Source organism: Hoplias malabaricus, chromosome 12 (assembly GCF_029633855.1).
Source record: "Hoplias malabaricus isolate fHopMal1 chromosome 12, fHopMal1.hap1, whole genome shotgun sequence".
NCBI classification, from domain to species: domain Eukaryota; kingdom Metazoa; phylum Chordata; class Actinopteri; order Characiformes; family Erythrinidae; genus Hoplias; species Hoplias malabaricus.
The window spans coordinates 37,532,871-37,555,603 of NC_089811.1; the positions used below are offsets into that span (position 1 = coordinate 37,532,871).

Consider the following 22,733-nt stretch of genomic DNA (forward strand, 5'->3'; position numbering starts at 1 on the left):
GACACAGGACGCTGTCGGCTGGATGTTTTTGGTCGGTGGACTGTTCTCAGTCCAGACACTGAGGGGTTTAAAAACTCCAGCAGCACTGCTGTGTCTGATCCACTCTACACCAGCACAACACACACTAACACACCACCACCACGTCAGTGTCACTGCAGCGCTGAGAATGATCCACCACCACATCACACCTGCTCTGTGGGGGTCCTGAGTACTGAACTACAGTCTGTACATTTAGAACTGCACTGTGCAGTCATTGTTCAGTGTATGGAGAAAACCCCAGACCACATACCCACAAAAAGACATTTTGCAACTGATATTTTTATAAAAAACAAAGAGAATTTTATTACTTCTGATAGGCTGTAGTATTGTATGATGCCAGGCCTCAGACTCCTGCATTTAGCTCTGTATATTTATAGAATTCTACATCTCTGTAACATGGCACAAGTCCACCTCTCCAGCGCAAAAGAGCTTTAACCAGGGGGCCTGTTTTAGCCTCTTTTCTCTATTTACAATATTCTGAAGGAAATGTACAAGACTCAGTGGCATTCACAATCTCAACGAGAAGTACAAATACAGGTTTGTTCCCTCTGTTTAAACTAATTTCACTGGATCATTATTTATCATCATTAATATCATTATCTTCTTCTTGGATTTTTTTTTTAACAGATACAAGTTCATAATCACTTTCAGCTGAAAAACAAACATTTCTCCATCTGATTCTCTGACGCAAACCTTTCTGCACCTCCACCACTGCTTCCTCGAGCCGCTGTCACACGAAAATAATCACACAACTCAGTAGAACATAGAGCAGGTCCTCCATTCACTCGCGCACACACACACACACACACACACACATCATGAATCTACTTATGCTCTGCTTTCATATATAAAAACACACGTTCCTTCTTTTCCATCTTTGGCTACATGTTCTGTCTATTCACTTTTCCATCGCTCACGTTCACAAACCATCTGTTTCCTAAAAGCAAACGCACAGTTAAAGGTTGTCTGTCTGTTGTCGTGTTTCTTAGGGGAATCCGTCGGAGCCGAGTTCGTCTCTATACCCAGGAGTCCGGCGAGCCGGGGTACTGCTCGGCTCTGTACGAGGGTCTCCTGGTGGTGGAGTAAAAGTCCACATAGTTGGTGGTGGTTTTGAGTGCGTGGGGCTGAGTGGCGTAATCTGCGGTGGAGTACTGCACAGCGTCCTCCATATAGGCCTCTTCATAGCCTTGAGGAGAGTGCAGGTACATCCTGTAGGGCTCGTAATTCCTCCGACTCGTCTCATCAGTGTAGTACATGTGCTGCAAGCATCACAAACAACACACAGCAGAGTTGGGGTCAGTTCAATACGACATTCTCTAGGTTTCTGTGCCTGTAATAAACGTTGCTCTGACAGCGTCTGAAATCCTGGTCCAAACCCTCGGTGTGATGTCGCTAAGAGGCACCGCAGCCTGGAAGGCCTCCAGCAGAACATCGTTCACCCTCATTATGGGTTTATTGCTTGTAAATCTTTATTGTATATCCTGACTCCAACACACTGGAGACTGCAGTTTGTCAGAGAATTTATTCACGATTTCAGATGCTGCATCTTTTGACATGTAGTAATCCCACACGAGCACTTATCACACAGTGTATAGCAGGCTTTTGACAGCGCTACAAATCTGGCGTACATTCGTGAATGATGGTGTTTAGCTGAGATTTAGAAGCTGCTGTGGAAGATACTGCTTGTTAACTTGGGCAAGGGGCTGAGGGGGACGTACCTGAGCTCTCCTGGACTCCTCTCTGCCGGGTGAGGAATAGGAGCTGATATAAAACGGAGATGTTTTTGAAGACCCTGAAACCAAAAAGCCAGTCAGACAGGAAGCCCAGCACTTAGAGGATATTCTTTTTAAAATTCAAACTTCTCAGTGTCTGCTAACTCCACGGATGTGGTTGTGCTGCTCAGATCAGGTTTTATGTAGTATCTGATACCCAGAAATCAATTCACTTCCATTCATTTAGACCTAAAGGGAAGTACTGGATTTGTGGCTCCTGAAACAGTCAATATGTGCTACTCATTTTTAAGCTTCAATATTAATCTAATTTTCAGCAGCAAACAACTTTATCTTAAGCTCATTTTAAGTGGCAACCAGAATGAGTTTGATCTCATGTTCGGAACATCTCCGTACCTGTGTGTGGGGTTTTATGTACGCTGTTTTCTCCTTGGTAGTTATAAAATTGCATAGATGACTGTGTCCTCTGGTAATCAGAGCGCTGCTCCTTAATCCCCAGCATGGCTGGAGATGATGTGGCGCTTCCCGCTGCAGAGAGAACAAATTTAACCTGTTACTGATTAAAGACATTCAGTGAGGATTAAAACACACTCAGAGTCTGTTACTGCTGTTGATAAAGTCACGTTCATATTTGTGGCACACTCCTACAGCCTGAGACATCTGAGGCCTCTCTGAATCGGCTCCGGCTCACCTGTCTGATGGACAGGAGACATCTGCAGCGAGGTTGAGGGTAAGGTGGGCTGGGATTTGAAACGGTCTCGCTCTAGAGTAGACACAGGAGTCAAGAAGTGGTTCTGATTCCAGCCGTCCTACCAGAAACAGATCAGATATTAGTCCACTCTGCGTCAAACACACGCCGAAGTATGAGTGCTGCATGTAAAGCTATTCTGTAATTACTTTACAGAATATACAATACATATACAATTCATAATTAAAAATGAAGGTGGGTGATACTCTCTAAAACATTAAGGTTGTTCAGTGTGTTCTCATGGGTTCAGTATTTTCCCTTGTGTTCTTACAGTTTCAGTAAGTAATTAGAATGAGTTACGTAAACCTAACATTAAAATGACTCCATTTACTATATCCATACCACACTGGTCCTGACAAGTGAAGCAGTGGGAATCTACCCTCGCTGTGGTACTCTATCAAATTTAGGAGAATCCTCTACAACAAATGAACAAAAATGAGCGACATTTTCCATAATCTTTCCTTCAAACCCAGGGACATTTCTTTAAACGAATCCCTGAGTGCTCTCAGAGTGTAATTAGAGAAAGGGTCTACTCACCTTCTTGTAGATGGTGCGCAGGTCTTTGTACTGCCACAGTGTGTTGAGCACCTGAGCCGCAGCCTTCACCACTTTCATGGAATACCTGCCCACAAGCCAAACACAACCCCGCTCAATCACCACTCTAATTCTGACCTCTCCCAACTATCAAACACCAAAACCACGCTCCAGGGAGATGCCTGACGTTTGTAAAAGCGCGCACACCAACCTCTCGCCTCGTCCCTTGGTGATGTTCACAAGTTTCTCGATGCCGCCCGTGTCTGCGAGAGCTTTGGCGTTCTCCATGTTCTTACTCGAGACTTCGTGTAGCGTACAGCAAATGGCTGCCACCGTCTCGTCCGAGAGGAGAGTAGTGCTTCCTCCGGGCAGACGGTTCACCAAGTCCCTCATTGCATACTTCCCTGTTAGACACACACAATAAGACTAGACCTGAACACACTTCAATGTGAAACACACATTCACACGTTTAATTCCCAGATCAAATAAAGTAGAAAATCTAATTATTATCCTCCCGAAGCCTTCAGTCCTTCAATATATTAACCACGTCATTTCCACAAGTCTGAATACCTCTGGTCAAACGGCTTAATTTAATGCCTGTTTAAGTGCAAACAATAACAGTCTCTACATGGAACAAACAAACCATTTCAATGCACAATTTCTGTTTATTTGCACAGTGCATGTGTTCCTTTCACACAGTTTGTGATTAAACAATCATTTGTTGTGCATTAACGTGTGCTGAACTGGGTTCTGTGTAGAGTATGTTTATAATTTTACTAAGAACATCAATAAAATATGCAATTTGACCAGTGCCTCTCAGAGGACGGTAAACCTACAAATCTGTTTCACAGTAGTTCATAGTGTTTATTACTGAAGAATAAATAAACAATAATTCACAACACAAACGTCTAAATCGAAGTCTTAATTTAGTATTTCTAGCAGTTTTTTCTTTTCTATTAAAAAATATTTAATTATCCTTCCAAAGGCTGCTAAAAATTGCATACAATTAGGTCAGACTCTGAGAGTCCTCTGACCTATGAGCTCCTTGTTCCTGACGTCCAGTGCCATGTTCCTGAGAGCTGTGGCGACAGAACACACCACACGGTCATTATCCATCCGCAGCAACTCCACCAGGATTGGCAGGCCTTTCTCCTTCCGTACTGCTGCACGGATATATGCTGAGAACTTCACACGCACACACAACCACACACACACACACAAAATGCTGAATGAGCCAGAGAAGGAAACATAGCTATCCTACTCAACACCTTTCCCACAGTAAACAGTGAAAGCATCCTTTCAATCCAAACTAAAATCTCCCTCAAAAACCCATATCTTTAAAACTGATTCTTAAACTCTGTGTCGTGTGTAACCAGTCATCGTTGGCAACACACACACACACAAATGCCCCATACCTTCCAGTTGCCAGCGGAGAGGTTCTGCAGGGACCCAGCGGCACCTTCTAGTGTTGCAGGGTTGGAGCTTTCAGCCAGTAAAGTGAGGTAAGGTTTTACCACAGCAGGGTGCCACAGCATCTCAGCACCTTTAGGAGACTTTGAGAAACCGGGAATTGGTCCTACACCATCCCACTGAAACACACACAGTGCAACACAGACACAGTTAACTGCTACAGTTTGCTCTGGTAATATACGGTTAATAGTTATCAGTAAACATCACGCTTTACAAATTATTTCTAAAAATATTTCTTAAATGCCTAGAATCGCTGACTAAACAATAGATCAAATTCCCTAATATCCCTTAATTTTAAAGCTCATACCACTTACATCATCTGGATGAGTCTGAGTCACCCATCAACGTACAGCTAGAACATACATATATATATATATATATATATATATATATATATATATATATATATATATATATATATATATAAAAATATACTACAGAGAGCAGTCGGCCATTAGCAGGTGCCTGTAGGCTACTGTATATAGGACACTTTGTAGGACAAATACTGCTCTGTGATATAATTGTGCCTGCAGCAATTTTCAAATGCTCCCAAAGTGATGACCTGGTGAAATAATTGTTTTGACTGATAAACCAATTGCAGAGAAATAGTTAGAGCAAGACTTATAAATACTGTACGGACCTCCAGCTGCTTTCCTCTCTCTGGACTGAACACTGATCAATGCTTTTAATGCTTTTGAAACAGAGATGATTAGGTTTTGTTTGTGTAACACACTCTTTAATCATCAAACGGTATAAAGTTTCACTCGGAAAGATTGCAAAACACTACAAAAAGCAGGGGGTCAATTTGGTTTACATAGTTTAATTGCACTGTAAAAGAGGTACGTGTTTATTGCCATGGTGTAAATAAAAGGAAATTGTAGAAGGCAGAATGCAACATTAATCCTTTTTAGAAACAAACATCAGTATCAATATCAGTAAACGATCAGGAGTGTGATCAGTAGTGTATTCAGGCGTGTAATCAGTAGTGTATTCAGGCGTGTGATCAGTAGTGTATTCAGGAGTGTGATCAGTAGTGTGATCAGTAGTGTATTCAGGCATGTGATCAGTAGTGTATTCAGGCATGTGATCAGGAGTGTGATCAGTAGTGTATTCAGGAGTGTGATCAGGAGTGTATTCAGGAGTGTGATCAGTAGTGTGATCAGGAGTGTGATCAGGAGTGTGATCAGGAGTGTATTCAGGCATGTGATCAGTAGTGTATTCAGGCATGTGATCAGTAGTGTATTCAGGCGTGTGATCAGTAGTGTATTCAGGCGTGTGATCAGTAGTGTATTCAGGAGTGTGATCAGAAGTGTATTCAGGAGTGTGATCAGAAGTGTATTCAGGAGTGTGATCAGAAGTGTATTCAGGAGTGTGATCAGTAGTGTATTCAGGAGTGTGATCAGTAATGTATTCAGGAGTGTGATCAGTAGTGTGATCAGTAGTGTATTCAGGAGTGTGATCAGAAGTGTGATCAGGAGTGTGATCAGGAGTGTATTCAGGAGTGTATTCAGGAGTGTATTCAGGAGTGTGATCAGGAGTGTGATCAGGAGTGTATTCAGGAGTGTGATCAGGAGTGTATTCAGGAGTGTAATCAGTAGTGTATTCAGGCGTGTGATCAGTAGTGTATTCAGGAGTGTTATCAGTAGTGTATTCAGGAGTGTGATCAGGAGTGTATTCAGGAGTGTGATCAGAGGTGGATGGTGCCCTGCGACTCTTGGTTCCTCCTTCAGCTTCGAGGGAGGTTTTCCTTGCCACTGTTGCCCTTTGGCTGTTCTCATGAGGGTTGTTGATTTGCACTGTCCCCTGTTCTGATACTAATTCTGTGAAGCTGCGTTGTGACGTCAGTTGTAAAAAACGCAATATAAATACATTTTGAATTGAATTTAACATCAGCAGCACTTCACAACTCTGTGATGATTCAGGAATATAGAAACTACAAAGACACTCTTATTGCACTAAAGCAGTGGTTCTCAAACTTTTTCTATCATTCCCGACCTCAGACGAAGGGCAATTTCCGCACTGCACATCACCCTCAAAAATGGTAATAAAATACACATGCAAGTTTACAGTTTTCTGATTACAGAAACATCCACTTCTCTGTGTAAATCAGTAGTTTAACTTTATAACACCAGAGACAACATTAACAACAATGTTCAAAAATACAGAACATTGGCCTAATATTTAAACTGTGCTGCAGTTTTTCACTTTTCAATCTGTGAATGAGCAACGGCAGGTGAACAATGACAGCCTCGTCACAGCATTAGTGACTGCAATGAGCCTGTTGTGCACTGCACATCTTTTTAAAACGCTGTTGAGTGCTCGATACTGCCACTCTCAGGTCATAAACGTTATACACACGACTACGGTCCTGTACTGTTTACGCTGTTCCGCCGCAGTTAACGTGCCGACTTTAATCATCATTTTTCTCACTGTGGTTCCAGGCAAGCCTCATTTTTCTGGTTTCCTTTTTAATGTCTTTTTAACATGTTTTCATTGAGAAAAACAGAAAGACATTAATAAAGACAGATATTAAAATGCTCCTTTCTTCTGATTCCTTGCTCCTCACCTGCAATACCTACCTACCACTAGTGAGAAACCACACACGCTGCACTAAATAAACAAACCCTAAACCGTAACTGACCTGCTCCTCCTGGGTGCTCTTCTTTTTTTTCTTCCTCTTCCTCCCCCAGCAGCTGTAGTCCACCTCTTTACTGGGGGACTCAGAGTTCAGTAGCCCATCTATCTCCTGACTGGCTATCAGTCGCGAGGGCGGCATCTCAAGCTCCAACCGGTAAGAGAGATTCCGCAGAGTGCAAATACAGTTCTCCACAATCTAAAGAAGAGAAAGACAGACACAGAGAGAACAAATATATTCACTGAGTAATTCTCAAACGATAAGATGATTTCCCCTTTGTTCGATGTAAACAATTAATGCACACAGACAGTTTATTAGTAAACAAAATGTCAAAAGATATTAATCACACACTAAAAAGGTCTGTTCCATGTGTATCTCCTTATCTTAGGTGTTTAAAGGAGATAATGGGAATTATAATAGAAAAGTAGACAAAATTAATGCGTTATTGTGCCTTGAATGTAGTGTTACTGTGAGATGCTCCTTGCATACACACTGCTCAGGACAGACAGACAGATAGAGAGACAGAGAGACAAAGAGGCAGACAGAGAGACAGACAGACAGAGACAGACCAACAGAGAGACAAAGAGGCAGACAGACAGACAGACAGACAGACAGACACAGCTAGACAGACAGAGAGATAAAGAGGCAGACAGACAGACAGACAGACACAGCTAGACAGACAGAGAGACAAAGAGGCAGACAGAGAGACAAAGAGGCAGACAGAGAGACAGACAGACACAGCTAGACAGACAGAGAGACAAAGAGGCAGACAGAGAGACAGACAGACAGAGACAGACCAACAGAGAGACAAAGAGGCAGACAGACAGACAGACAGACAGACAGACACAGCTAGACAGACAGAGAGACAAAGAGGCAGACAGACAGACAGACAGACAGACACAGCTAGACAGACAGAGAGACAAAGAGGCAGACAGAGAGACAAAGAGGCAGACAGACAGACAGACAGACACAGCTAGACAGACAGAGAGACAAAGAGGCAGACAGAGAGACAAAGAGGCAGACAGAGAGACAGACAGACACAGATAGACAGACAGAGAGACAAAGAGGCAGACAGACAGAGAGGCAGACAGATCACATTATCGCGTTCAGTTCAGTCTAATGTCCCAACAGTCTCAGTCAGTGATGAAGGATTATGTCACTGCAGCTGGATCTAATATAATTTTAACTGTAGAAGTGACTCCCGGTGACCTTCCATCTGACCTTTATATAAGTGCCTGACTGTGTAAATGAAAACACTTGACCTCTGTTTGACCAGCTCTGTTGTTACTGTAACGCAGTGTCTCTAAGTGTCCGGCGGATACCGTCAGTGTCCAAACAGAAGCCAGGAGGAAGCCAGCGAAGCCTGAATAAACGACTTTAATTCTGCCCGAGTGTTTGTGCTGGGATTGAGAGGGATGCAGATCAAACCCAGTGCAGAAATGAAGACGTGTGGTGCCAGCAGCAGTGAGGGAGGAGGACTGGAGGAGAGCTGGAATCACACACACGCAGCATTCCAGCCTGTAAAGTCTAATAACGTACTTAAGGGTATTAAATGCTTTTAACTGCAGCGCGCTCATTTGGTGGAGCTTAAAGCTCTCGGTGCTTTAAACTGTAACCTACCACAGGCTCAGAATAAGCTCCTTCTCATGGATTGGGTGAAATTTTAAGCAAATATGGGCTCTCAGATGAACTATCTGAGAGTGTGCAGAGTTCCTGTTAAACCTTATTTTGACTTGGACTTCACTGAAATCAAAAAACCACCAACACAGTCTTGTTTAAGGGATTCACACACTGGTGTACTGTAATATACTGTAATATAAAGTTAATGTGGGCGGCACGGTGGCGCAGCAGGTAGTGTCGCAGTCACACAGCTCCAGGGGCCTGGAGGTTGTGGGTTCGATTCCAGCTCCGGGTGACTGTCTGTGAGGAGTTGGTGTGTTCTCCCCGTGTCCGCGTGGGTTTCCTCCGGGTGCTCCGGTTTCCTCCCACAGTCCAAAAACACACGTTGCAGGTGGATTGGAGACTTGAAAGTGTCCGTAGGTGTGAATGTGTGTGTGTCTGTGTTGCCCTGTGAAGGACTGGCGTCCCCTCCAGGGTGTATTCCCGCCTTGCGCCCGATGATTCCAGGTAGGCTCTGGACCCCCCGCGACCCTAAATTGGACAAGCGGTTACAGATAATGGATGGATGGATAAAGTTAATGTGCAAACAGCTTGAGACCACAATAATCATAATAACATATTCATAGTGTCCAAGCAATATGCAAATAAAGTTGGATTTTGAAGCAGTTCACTAAGCACCAACATCTAAAATCAGTCTTCCATCATCACATCTGCCTTCAAAATGCTTTGGAGCAACAGAGAAAGATTAGCTTTGTCTGGTGTCCGTCTGTTTTTAGGAATGAGTGTGTTACCTTGCTGTCGAAGTCGGAGGTGCTGACGCACGCTTTGATGACGTACAGAAGAGAGTCCACCAGCCCCTCACAGCAGCGCATCTGCTTCCTGGCCTCCTCACCAGCCGAGCTTAGGTTTCTACGGCAACAAGCAAGCCAGGGTCACCACCTCTCCACAGACTCATATCCAGCAGAAACGAGGGCTCAGACACCGGAGGAGAGCGTGTGGCTCCAATAACATGCTCAGAGAGAATGTGAGTGTGAGAGTGTGTGTGTGTGTGTGTGTGTGTGTGTGTGGATGCTCGCTCTTTAGCCGGATAAGATCCTCAATGTCTCTCAGATTTCTAACGGTGATCTGCACAAGCCTCGTCAGAGGAAGGGGAGGCAAATCTTGATTTATTTATTATTATTATTATTTTTTAAACAGGAAATAAAAATAAACACTTCCTTCAAATAATTTCATGTAGTTGGTTTGAGGTACGTTTCATAAAGTGAGAATGTTCATTTGTTAAACAAAAACGGCCTTGTGTCACATTTCAGATTTGTTCATTTGCCACAAAATTAAAAACATCTCTAAAAGCCTCAACTCTTTTTAAAGAAAACATGAAATGGACTGTGGTCTGTGTGAATGCAGCTCCTCCAGCAGGGAGCAATGTAGTGCTGCAGTTATGTGTGTGTGTGTGTACCTTAAGCAGCCTGTGGTGTTGCGCAGAACAAGTGAAGAGTGAAATTTGAGCTTATGGTCATCGTCATAGGACGAGCTGCTCCAGCCAGAGTGGGGAATGATCACAGTGTTGGTCAGAGTTGCTAAGGCATCGCGCACGATTGTCATTTTAACAGCATCACATGAGGACAGGTTCCACAGGACCCCTACAGAGAGAGAGAGAGAGAGAGAGAGAGAGAGAGAGAGAGAGACTATTCTGTAATTTATTCTGTTTATGATGCATACACCTTATACATTTATACATATGTTTTCTGACATACATTTCATCAGAAAAATAATCCCATAAAGGTGCACTGGTCAGGCACAGCCACGTATTCAAAACTGTCCAGTGCAGCAGACTGGAAACTCAGAGTATATTCTTTATTTATTATATGTACGAGTACAACACACACTCAGACGTCTGTGTCAGTAGTCACTGGTGGTTAGTATCCTGGCCTGAGGTTCTGCCTTAGTTCTCAAGCTTTTTATAGAACTGGAGTGATAAGACCTAAGAAATCGAAATCAATCTCTCTCTCTCTCTCTCTCTCTCTCTCTCTCTCTCTCCTGTCTCTCCCCCCTCTCTCTCTGTGTCTCCTGTCTCTCCTCTCCTCTCTCTCTTGTCTCTCCTCTCTCTGTGTGTCTCCTGTCTCTCCTCTCTCTCTCTCTCTCTCTCTCTCTCTGTGTGTGTGTCTCCTGTCTCTCCTCTCTCTCTCCTCTCCTGTCTCTCCTCTCTGTGTCTCCCGTCTCTCCTTTCTCTCTGTCTCCTGTCTCCCGTCTCTCCCTCTCTCTCTCTGTGTCTCCTGTCTCTCCTCTCTCTCTCTGTGTCTCCTGTCTCTCCTCTCTCTCTGTGTCTCCTGTCTCTCCTCTCTCTCTCTCTCTGTCTCCTGTCTCTCCTCTCTCTGTGTCTCCTGTCTCTCCTCTTTCTCTGTGTCTCCTGTCTCTCTCTCTGTCTCCTGTCTCTCCTCTCTCTCTGTGTCTCCTCTCTCTCTCTCTCTGTCTCCTGTCTCTCCTCTCTCTCTGTGTCTCCTGTCTCTCCCCTCTCTCTCTCTCTCGCTCTAAAACCTTGGGGAGTAAATAATGCATTTGTGATTAGATCAGACTTGTGTCAGCTCAAGGCTAACTACTAGAATGTATTCTGCTGTAAACAAGAGCAAATGGTGAGGTTTTCCATCACATTTTCCGCAGCTGATGAGGAGAATGAGAGAGATCAGGTGCGACAGGGTTCAGAGCCGACGTGGGACAGCGCTCCACCAGCTCTGACTCCACCCTAACCTCCAGGTGGTTTTGCTATGGAAATGACACATAAGCAAACTGAGACAAAAAAGAGAGTCTCATAAGCGCACACACACACACACACACACACACATACACACACACGGTGGCTGACCATATACACACACATTCCAGAGCCTAGAGACACACAGCAAACAAGTATGTATTCCCCAGTCAGCCACAGCTTTAAAATGACCTCCATGAAGATCAGGATGAAAGGGGCCTGACTAAGTATGCAGAGCTACAGATGTATAAACACTGTGTAGAGCCATGCTCGTGTACACACACATGGAGCTGATGGACTGGACCAAGGAGGATATTGTAATGTTGTAAGTTTTGAGGATCTACCAGGTCATGTTTCAATCCAATTGCTTTCAGATCATTCAATATTTTATTTAACGTTGGTTTTGTGAACCTTTGATACAGAGCATTCATTTCAAAAAGATTATCTTCTGTCCCTCCTCGGGAATACCTCCTGGAACATGAATTTATAACTCATTTTATGGCTGCATTAAAGTCTGAAAGAAGAAGCAGGTTGGATTCTAGCTTTTACAGATTATATTTGATGTAGGTTTGTGAGCAGAACATCGACTTATTTACACAGTTAAGTAGTCAGCTGTAAATCCACAACAGTGCAGATGTGTGTGTGTGTGTGTGTAGGAAATTTCTTCTGATGGGTCCCTTGTGAGCTCTTAAATCGTCCTCAGACAGAGTGCTCTGGTTTGTGTCTCGTTCTACAGTGCTTTCAATTAACAGCCACAGAGAGCAGAAGGGTCCTCAGTGTGTGTGTGTGTGTGTGTGTGTGTGTGTCTCACACAAACCTAAGACTTTTCTTGCTCTAGTTACTTAGCCATCCTTCATCTCACATGAAATAACAGCTGATTTCAGATGGCATTCCTTTTTCAGTCGAAGAAAACATCAAGACAAATCCCATGACGTTTAAATGGACTTCCTTGTGACCCTTAAATGATCCAGAAATCACTCACTGCACTGTGAGCATGAGTAGATCCCTCATCATGAACAGCCCCCACTAAACCAAACCAGAAACAGCTGTGTCCACCTCCTCCCCACGGTCTGTGGCGGTAGAACTGTGTTACATAATCTAATAAAATAGGTAATAAGCAATTATAAAAACATTCAAAAACGTTGTGTGTTGTTTGTCCAGCCATCTTTATTATAAATAAACAATGATAAAAGCCACACTGCTATCGTTATTATCATAACTGCAAACTGGTCTTTGGAACACACTGCGTGGCACTAACAAAAAGCACGCATCTCCAAAACAGCAGAGGTGCACGAACACCGACACTGGTACTGAGTATTTGCCTGACTCCGTGTTCATTTCCTCGTACTCGTGACCACAAACGAGGCTCTGATACCAACATCCGACACCGTGTGCCTGGTGCACCTTACTGCACTAATGAGCAGAGAACTGTAAATGTCTGTGATCTGGAATTATTTCACAATCAGTGAAGGCCACCCAAGAAAAGCGGACTGTAGGGGGAGCCAGAGAGCAGTGAGTACGCCTCGAACAAGGAGGGGTTTTCTTCACTCACAGTGTGTTTTCCTCCTGGGAAGTGTGGATGTTCCTCTCCAAGTGCAGAACTCCCAGCCGTTATCGTGTCACGGAGACTGTCTTCCCAAAGATACACAACACCGTGCTTGTTGTAGCTCATGTTACTCATTTATAGATTGATACTTTATTGATCTAATTATTGTTGGTGTAACGTGGGAAAATCTTAAATAAACGATGGACACTTCCAGAAAACGATTCTGAAACGTTAGAATTAATAACTGCACTATTACACAATGCTCCTGATGATTCAGTCTAAGTAAGTGTCAGTGTCAGTAAAATACACACATTTTTACTCGTACTCGGTTGGAACAGTATTTATGCGTTCGTATCCAATACAGTAACTTTAAAGGAGAATGTAACAACCTTTTTAAGTTTCAATGAAAGTCAACGTAACAAGATTTTATTTCTATTGGTTCATTCATTTCACAGTGTGAAGGACAGCTGCTGTGTTCATAGTGTTGTAAATCTCCAGACAGCAACACAATAGAAGCCTTCTAACATCTCTTTCTCACTCTCTCTCTCACACACACACACACACGACAAACATGACACAATTTTAAGAGCTTTCCTGTCTGAACAAAAGTTCACAGAATGGCATGAGCACTTATCTCTCTTCCTCTTCAGTACCATTTAATATGATCTGATTTCAGGGGGTTATTGTGTGTGTGTGTGTGTGTGTGTGAGAGAGAGAGAGAGAATATAAGAATGATGTGTTAGAAAAAAGAAAATAAAGATGTGTGTTGAACGTCCGTGTCGTTCTCAGAAGCAGTGAAGCAGAGAGACGCTCCTCTGACTTTTATTAACTAACGAACCATGGGCTGAAGCTGGAGCTGATGACAGAGAGGAGGGGAGGAGAGGAAAGAGGAAAAGGGAAAGGGGAGGAGAGGAGAGGAGGAGAGAAATGAGAAAAGGAGAGGAAAGAGGAAAAGGGAAAGGGGAGGAGAGGAGGAGAGCAGTGAAGAGAAGAGTTGAGAGAGGAGGAGAGGAGAGAAGGAGATGAGGGGGCCTGAAGGGTGAGGCTCTCTCTCACCTCTCACACACACTCTGGCTGTGGGATGACTGTGTGTTATGTGACCCATGGATGAACTTATAAATGTAATGTTTTCTCTTTCTCTCTCTCTCTCTCTCTCTCTCTCTCGCTCTCTCTCTCACTACTCTCTCTCGACTCTCAGTCTCACTACTCTCTCTCGTCTCAGTCTCACTTCTCTCTCTCTCTCACACACACACACACACACACACACAGGTTTGCCTGCCAAGGTCAGATTACATCACACACTCCTGTAGCCACCACAAACATGTTGACCGAAACATGTTTTAACTGTTATCCACGTTCTACTGAACGACAACAAACTACAAAGAAATCAAATACAATCCTCAGCGCCTCAGCTCTCAGTCAAAAAATGAATCACATCTAAAAACAAATGCATAATAAATAGTTCCCCAATATTTACCCTGACACTGATGTCATAAATCTAACTTTAAATGGGAGTAAGGTGTTGATGCACAACTCTTCTACAGTTTGAGCTTTTACTATTAAATGTGATACAAATGACACAAGTTAAATGGCCAGTCCCCGTAGGTCCCTATATAAACAGGAGGAGGAGTGCGGTTCTCATCGCCGTTAGTAAGTCGGCCTGGTCTCCAGTCGGGACTGGACTCCGTCAGGACCAGACCGTTGTCACAGATTCTGTAACTTTTATGGACAGAATTTCGGAAGGTGTCCGGTTGCTGGTCTCAGAATCCCATGTCTGATTTTTGCTGATGATGCGGTTCTGTTGACTTCATCGAGCCGGGACCTCCAGCTCTTACTGGAGCAGTCTGCCGCCGAGTGTGAAGAGGATCAGCACCTTCAAGTCTGAGTCCATGTTACTCAGTCGGAAAAGAGTGGAGTGCTTTCTCCAGGTTGGAAGTGAGATCCTGCCTCAAGTGGAGGACTGTCTCAAGTATCTCACGAGTGAGGGAAAGGCGAAGCGGGAGATTGACAGCCGGCTCTGTACTGGTCCGTTGCGGTGAAGAGGGATCTGAGCTCGCGATGAGGCGTCTAAGAATTGGGACAGTCTACGTGTCGGGAGCGTGCGCACTGTGGCGTAAAATGCCCTCGTTAGACAGCTCACTGGGTTTTGGACACACCCTCAAACTGGAGCCGCTGCTTCTTGGTGTCGAGAGGAGCCAGTTGACGTGGTTCGAGCGTCTGATCCCGATGCCTCCTGGACGCCTCCCTGATGAGGTGTTTGGGGCGTGTCCAACAGGGAAGAGGCCCTGGGGAAGACCCAAAACACACTGGAGAGATGATATGTGCCGACTGGCCTGGGAATGCTTCAGTATCCCCCTGGAAGAGCTGGAAGAAGTGTCTGGGGAGAGGGAGGTCTGGGTTTCTTTACTCAGACTGCTTCCCCCGGCGACCTGGACCCAGATAAGTGGTGGCCAACGGATGGATGAATAGCCTGAATTGTACATTCTCTTCCTGACGTCCACTTCTAATGTCAATGTAGTTTTTTTAACCTCATCGTCTCTCCTCATTCTCAAAAACAAAAATTGTGATGGACATATCGTACGCAGGTCTCTTCAGACGGGGCGTGTTGTAGTGGGCCTCACTCAGACTGTTAATCAGTTGGATATAAGTGATGCACATGATTTAGTGACGTCACAATGTTTTTTCACATTCAGAGGCTGTGAACGGTTCTGTAACTTTTATAATGTTCATATAACACTTTGATTTGGCTAACATCCAGTCGGGACTCAGCACGAACCTGAATTACTGACTACGCACAGCAGACGTTACTATGAGAACAACAACAGAAACAATCACTTCTGCAACCAGCTGAGATTTAAACCACTTAATAGCAAGGTTGCTGAGATAAACAAGGTGATTGTTACGTTAGAGGCCTGAACGAGCGTCTCAGGGAAAGCCGGTTTAGAGCCTGTCATTTCTCATTACTTCACTGTGGAAGCTGCTGCTGATTGGCTTTCACCGGGAGGAGTCCTCTGCTCTGACTGGCTGAGATTATCTGCGGGTGACACACGGTTTTTTTGCCCTTGTGTAATTGCTCGACATGGCACTGTCAACCGCCAATTAGTTGAACGACGTGACACACTCTAGCGTCAGAACTAATCACTTCAGCAATTAATGAGAGCTGCTTGAGCGGGAAGCAGATCTCTGCTGGATATCCGGTTCAAAGAGCAAGAATTAACAAAGAGAATCAGCCTCGATGCCGTGGTGACAGGGTTCAAACCAAAGTGAACTGAAACATCTCCCATCACTGCTGTTGTGAGAAGAGTAGAGAAAGAAGAGAAAGAAAGAAAATATAGAAGTGGAACCCATCTACTGTGCTGTAAACCTAGCATCTATCTACAAGTCAAATAAGGATGTTTGTTTTGTAACAGAACGGAATTTAATGGAACAGTGTTTATTATTTTTACTTTAAAATTACAGCTTCAGAAAAGTTGATGTTTCACTGCCTCTGTTGTTGCTGTTCTGGGCTCAACACTGCAGAAATTGTACTATGTAACTTTGTGACATCCCACCGCCCAATTTCTGTACAGTGCAGTAAAAATTAATTACACTAGGGGGAGCCCCAGGAGCCAAAACTCTTATCTTATGTAGTGTTCCTTTAAATGTAACCAATTACAGTGGAACCTCTACCTACGAACTTACCTACGAAGTTCGAGTTAATTTTCCCAATTTAAAATAATGGAAAAGCAATTAATGTGTTCCAGCCCCCACCCCGAAAGTCACCCTTTTTGCACTGATATATGTTTACAACACTCTCAAATTATTAAAAAAATACATGTAGCGTTACTAAAAATAAAAGAGAAATACAGTGGTAACAGTAATAAACAAGAAATAAAGTTGTAAGTGGTTACACATCGCTACCTTGAAGACGTGACGACTGGCTGGAGGAGTAACACAGGCACTGGCTGTATGACGGGAGGTGGGGGGGGGTGGAATAACGGAGAGTAGGCGGTGAATGTGGGGAGACGAAGCGTAGATACGGCTTAACTTAGCACGAATTTCGATGTCTGCTATTTACAATAATGCTAAATTGCTAAAGCTACAATGTGCTAATCTTAAATGCTCACTCAAGTCTATTGGGGTAAGTGGCCATTTCCAGCCGCCGGCTCGGAGGAGGCTCGGGATCGTTTCTAGAGTCATAGTTCGTTGGTGGAGGCAAAAACTATTCAAATGCTTGGTTCGTATCTTGGAAAGTTCGTTAGTAGAGGCTCCACTGTACTTGTAACCAATACGATCACCAACACACATTGAGCAGCAACAGCTACTGTCTCTGACTTTACATCTACAAGGTGGACCAACGAGGGAGGAGTGTCTCAGAGAGTGGACAGAGGGTTTAAAAACTCCAGCAGCACTGCTGTGTCTGATCCACTCTACACCAGCACAACACACACTAACACACCACCACCACGTCAGTGTCACTGCAGCGCTGAGAATGATCCACCACCACATCACACCTGCTCTGTGGGGTCGGCTGAAAGGGGGAAAATAAAATACACAGAGTAACAAACGGACTATAGTAAGTCTGTAATTATAAAACTACAATGTGCTCCTGTGTGGTCAGTAGAAAGTGGATCTCAGAATCCAGAAACAAGGTGGTGGTCATAATATTATATGTTCAAGCAGCTGATTCAGTGATTCAGACTCCAGGGAGTCAGCCACGTACGCTGAATCAGTCCATTGATTACAGTCCATTCCAGAGTGATCCAGACGATGCTTGAAAACAGACACACGCCCAACAGGACACGACGCCACAATTTCAGCTTCTGCTTCACTGCAGGGAGACACTGAGCTTAAGGGAGTCGCCAGAAGGATTCTGACCGTCAGAATCGAGGAGTGTGGGCATGGAAGTACCATTTGGTTTTGATATAATGGTTGTGTTTACGTGTGAACACCATAAGACAATAGAAATCATGACTGGCACTGGGCGCTGTTTTTCCTGCTTTTAAGACACACAGAATGCGGAAGGTCTTGATCATCAGTTGATTACTGAGATCAGGTGAAATATGCCTTTCTGTTTTTGAGATCTGACTTTCTTGGCATATGTCCTAGCCTTACATAATCCAAACGCAGCAGGAGTGGTCTGCTTTAGTCTGCTATGACTCAGTCACAACGGTGGGGGTGATGGAGCCTGCCGTGCTGAAACAGCACTTTACTCACTGCCCAAGCAGCAGGTAGACCACGCAGGTGTGAGCTGGAGTGAATCATGCACCATCCCCACTGTCACCACGCTCAGGTTTGACCTCTAGGTCAAAGGCACTGTTTGAGTAGCACAGCTGCAACAAGCTATTATTTTTATCATCCATCAATCTGTCCATAACGACATATCATTTGGACATTAGAAATCTTCAAAGAACGCTTTTTATGTCAAGTTTTGTCGATAGAGATTTTTGTAATTCAAATCGAGCCAGGCACAGATCTGTGTGTGAAATCAGGTTCACGATCGTTCAAAACAATGATTCTGTGGCTGTGTCTGATGGAGGACGTACGAGCTGTGAGTGGCAATGTAGATTTATGTATAGATCTGAGAAAATAAAGGTGGATATAACACTTTTATATCTCTTCTATTACCCAATAAACAACTGAACTTAATAATTCATGTTTTTATGGCAGACTCATTCATTCTTTTATTCATTGTCTGTAACCCTTATCCAATTCAGGGTCGCGGTGGATCCAGAGCCTACCTGGAATCATTGGGCGCAAGGTGGGAATACACCCTGGAGGGGGCGCCAGTCCTTCACAGGGCAACACACACACACTCACACCTACAGACACTTTGGAGTCACAAATCCACCTACCAACGTGTGTTTTTGGACTGTGGGAGTAAACCGGAGCACCCGGAGGAAACCCACGCAGACACAGAGAGAACACACCACACTCCTCACAGACAGTCATCCGGAGGAAACCCACGCAGACACAGGGAGAACACACCACACTCCTCACAGACAGTCACCCGGAGGAAACCCACGCAGACACAGGGAGAACACACCACACTCCTCACAGACAGTCACCCGGAGGAAACCCACGCAGACACAGGGAGAACACACCACACTCCTCACAGACAGTCACCCGGAGGAAACCCACACAGACACAGAGAGAACACACCACACTCCTCACAGACAGTCACCCGGAGGAAACCCACGCAGACACAGAGAGAACACACCACACTCCTCACAGACAGTCTCCCGGAGCGGGAATTGAACCCACAACCTCTAGGCCACTGGAGCTGTGTGACTGCGACACTACCTGCTGCGCCACCGTGCCACCCCTATGGCAGACTCAGACTCATGAAAATTGATGTTAGTCCTTAATAAGAACATAAGGTTTATGGCATTGATGCTGACAGTGCCGCTGTGGATAAGAAAGCTCAATGTAGATAACTACAGAGTGTAGGATTAGAGTGAAGACGACATATGCATCCTTCACCAAATATAAAAAGCAGACAGTTTGCAACAATCACTACAGAAAGGGACGGATGAATTATAGATTACTTTACGAGTGCTTTGTAATGTGTGGATTTGTGAGAGCAGATGGAATTTCAACACTGGGCAGTGGAATGTAAAGACAGGCTACACGCCTCGCTGCAGGGTCACACTCACAGATTCACTAGGGTGTGACGACCCAACCTGCAAACGACTCTGTGACAAATACGCATTCAATTTCAATAAAGAGAATTAAATAAATAAATAAAAACTGCACTGCACTGTTCAGCCACTGACTAAATCCTCTTCCTGACTCCTCATCCTACCAGTGCGTGCTCAGACTGTGGTAGATGCAGGGCACCTGGAGGAAACCCACAGAGACAAGGGGAGAATGTGACAAGAGGTGATGTTTGAACACAAGATCCCAGGACCCTAGAGCTATGTGTAGCAGTGACATTATGTAGCAACTTGTACAGTTGATAAATAAATAATATTTATAGATGTTCACACACATTCACAGATTCACTTGCACACCTTCTGATTCCCTCATACTTACTGATTCACTCCCACACCTACTGATGCTTTCATAGACTTATTGATTCCCTCTTACACTCGTACTTTTTGATTAACTCTTACAGCTGATTGCTCTTATACTTAGTGACTCACACTGAGACTTTGATTCTCTTGTACACTTACTGATTCATTCAAACATTACTGATTCATTCAAACACTTACTGATTCGTTCATGCATTTACTGATTTGTTCAAACACTTACTGATTCGCTTCAACGCTTACTGATCTTTTCATACATTACTGATTGATTCAAACACTTACTGATTTGCTCATAGACTTCTTGGTTCGTTCAAACACTTACTGGTTCGTTCATATACTTTCTGATTTGTTCAAACACTTACTGGTTCGTTCAAACACTTACTGGTTCGTTCAAACACTTACTGGTTCGTTCAAACACTTACTGGTCCGTTCAAACACTTACTGGTCCGTTCATACACTTACTGGTCCGTTCATACACTTACTGATTCGTTCATACACTTACTGATTCGTTCATACACTTACTGGTTCGTTCATACACTGATTCACTCATATTACTGATCCTCATGTACAATTACTGATCCTCATAAACCCCTACTGTCTCACACACTTATGGATCCTTATGTACACACACTGACTCATCTATATTTACAGATCCACTTATACATTTACTGATTCGTTCTTATATTAATCTCTCTACAGACTGAATCAATAAGCTGCTACAATTCAGAGTGCCTCAAACAACACAAACAAAATATGCCCCATGAAGCGCAGACATGCACATAACGTAAAAAAAATACTGCCCCCATTTATCAACAATGCACACACACTATCCCTTTGTCTTACCTGTGACGATCTCCCGTACTTCAGCATCAACAGTTTTCCTCAGCAGACGAAGCAAAGCAGGCACGCCACCGGCATTTCTCACAGCTATCTTGTTGTCGTCGGTGGCTTTCCCATACACCAGGTTCCTGAGGGCTCCACACGCATTCCTCTGCACTTCCTGGACCTTATGGTCCAGCAGATCTACCAAATGTTTAATCCCCCCCAGCCGACACACCTGAGAAAACATTGAGACGCACCTGAGCCCAAGGTTCAATCCCGCAGCTTCAGACAGAAAACACAAGAAAAACTCCAAAACGTAGGAACAGCACATGCAAATTTATCATCACACCAGTGGCGTTTACATGTTATACTGCTGATTTACATGCTTTTAAACCTTTCATACATTTCATTTAAGCTGTGGAGGAACAGAGATATCTGTCAGTTGTGTGTATTCTATTAAGTTATTGTTTAGTTTGTTATAGTCATCTGTATAGAAAAGTAATCAGAACCAGAATCATCTGCCAACATTAAACTCTGGAGCACTTAAAACATTTGAGTGCAATAGGAATATAATCGCTACCCAAACATCTGCCTTTCTGTGTGAACAAGCTCTGTTCAAGTGTTCTATAGAAAAACTGTGTGTTTAACAATAATATTTTGGATAGCAAGAATAAATACACCTTATAAATCATCCAGCGACGAGCTGTGTGTACAGTGTAAGCATGGGTTAATTGCTCTGTACACAGTGCTACGCTGCTATCGCCCTAGTAATCAAAACGCTTGTGCACAAGAGAGAAGTTGTTCTGGAAAGGAAAACAACATTTTGGAGTGAAGGCTTGTGTGAGTGTGACTCTTAAGAGAAGGGCAATATCCTCAGGACTGATTGAGTAAATCCCCAAAGCTCAAGGTGGAGGCAGGCATCCGCTGTGGCTCAAAACGTTCTGATAAAAATTCCCTTCTATAGTTCAGCTGTTTGGGAAAAGTCTGTATTCTGAAAGTTTAGATTTATGAAACTAACATTGGAAATACAGGCCGAACACAGACAGAAGGCTGTTAATGTGTCATGCACGTGCATTTGTTTTTGGTTTTGAACATTTCAGGGCAGTAAAGTCCTGTAAAACAGCCAGAACAGGACTAACAGCTTCAAGACCAACAAAACTGTCTGAGCCCTTTACAAAAGCTGTGCTTCATGTATTCTATAAATAAAACAGTAAAATAATTATTTTCTAACTGCTATGGCCTGCCTCCACCTTGAGCTTTGGGGATTTACTCATCAGTGCTGAGGATATTGCCCTTCTCTTAATAGTTGATATATTGAGAAAGTGTGCAGGCTACAAATATTGGTAGATGGGGTGAAGCACGAGACTGGAAGTTGCTGGTGGACGTAGGAAAAAACCTGCCAGTCCCAGAGTGCATTATGTTCACTACATTGAGGCCAGACATGGTGCTGTAGACTGAAAGTAAACGGATAGTTTATTTCACAGAGGTAACGGTTCCATTTGAGGATGCAGTAGACGAAGCATTCGACTTGGCGGCTGAGATGAGGGAACGTGGGTGGCAGGCACATGTAAGACCTGTGGAGATAGGTGTTAGGGGGATTTGTAGCCAAGTCGGCCACATCCCTGCTGGTTTAGTTCGCATCAGGGGCTGGAAACTAAGGGCAGCTGTGAAGGAAAGATCAGAAATACCTGAAAGGTCTAGTCAGTGGCTGTGGATAAGGAGAGAACAGACTCGGTGGGGAAGTACACTGTAGCGGGATCATTGCGGGTGTAGGTGATGTAGCACGTAAAGTTCACATGGAACTGGCAGCACTAAGGGTGCATTAACGGT

At 44.0% G+C, this 22,733-nt stretch overlaps 1 protein-coding gene across 4 annotated transcripts in view; it reads right to left on the reverse strand.

Moving 5' to 3' along the window:
- Positions 1-352: 352 nt before the first annotated feature.
- The window catches only part of LOC136710550 (plakophilin-4-like), a 164,576-nt gene continuing 142,195 nt past the window's right edge, over positions 353-22,733 (reverse strand). For all 4 annotated transcript variants that reach the window (XM_066686161.1, XM_066686159.1, XM_066686158.1 and 1 more), the window contains 12 exons: positions 20,925-21,138; positions 10,233-10,416; positions 9,568-9,685; positions 7,163-7,354; positions 4,467-4,640; positions 4,086-4,236; positions 3,263-3,455; positions 3,055-3,139; positions 2,461-2,578; positions 2,166-2,297; positions 1,758-1,831; positions 353-1,298 (listed from right to left, as the gene is read on the reverse strand). In XM_066686161.1, the coding sequence (XP_066542258.1) occupies positions 1,056-1,298; positions 1,758-1,831; positions 2,166-2,297; positions 2,461-2,578; positions 3,055-3,139; positions 3,263-3,455; positions 4,086-4,236; positions 4,467-4,640; positions 7,163-7,354; positions 9,568-9,685; positions 10,233-10,416; positions 20,925-21,138 (1,878 nt within the window). In that variant the 3' untranslated portion in view covers positions 353-1,055. The remainder of the gene's footprint in view (positions 1,299-1,757; positions 1,832-2,165; positions 2,298-2,460; positions 2,579-3,054; positions 3,140-3,262; positions 3,456-4,085; positions 4,237-4,466; positions 4,641-7,162; positions 7,355-9,567; positions 9,686-10,232; positions 10,417-20,924; positions 21,139-22,733) is intronic.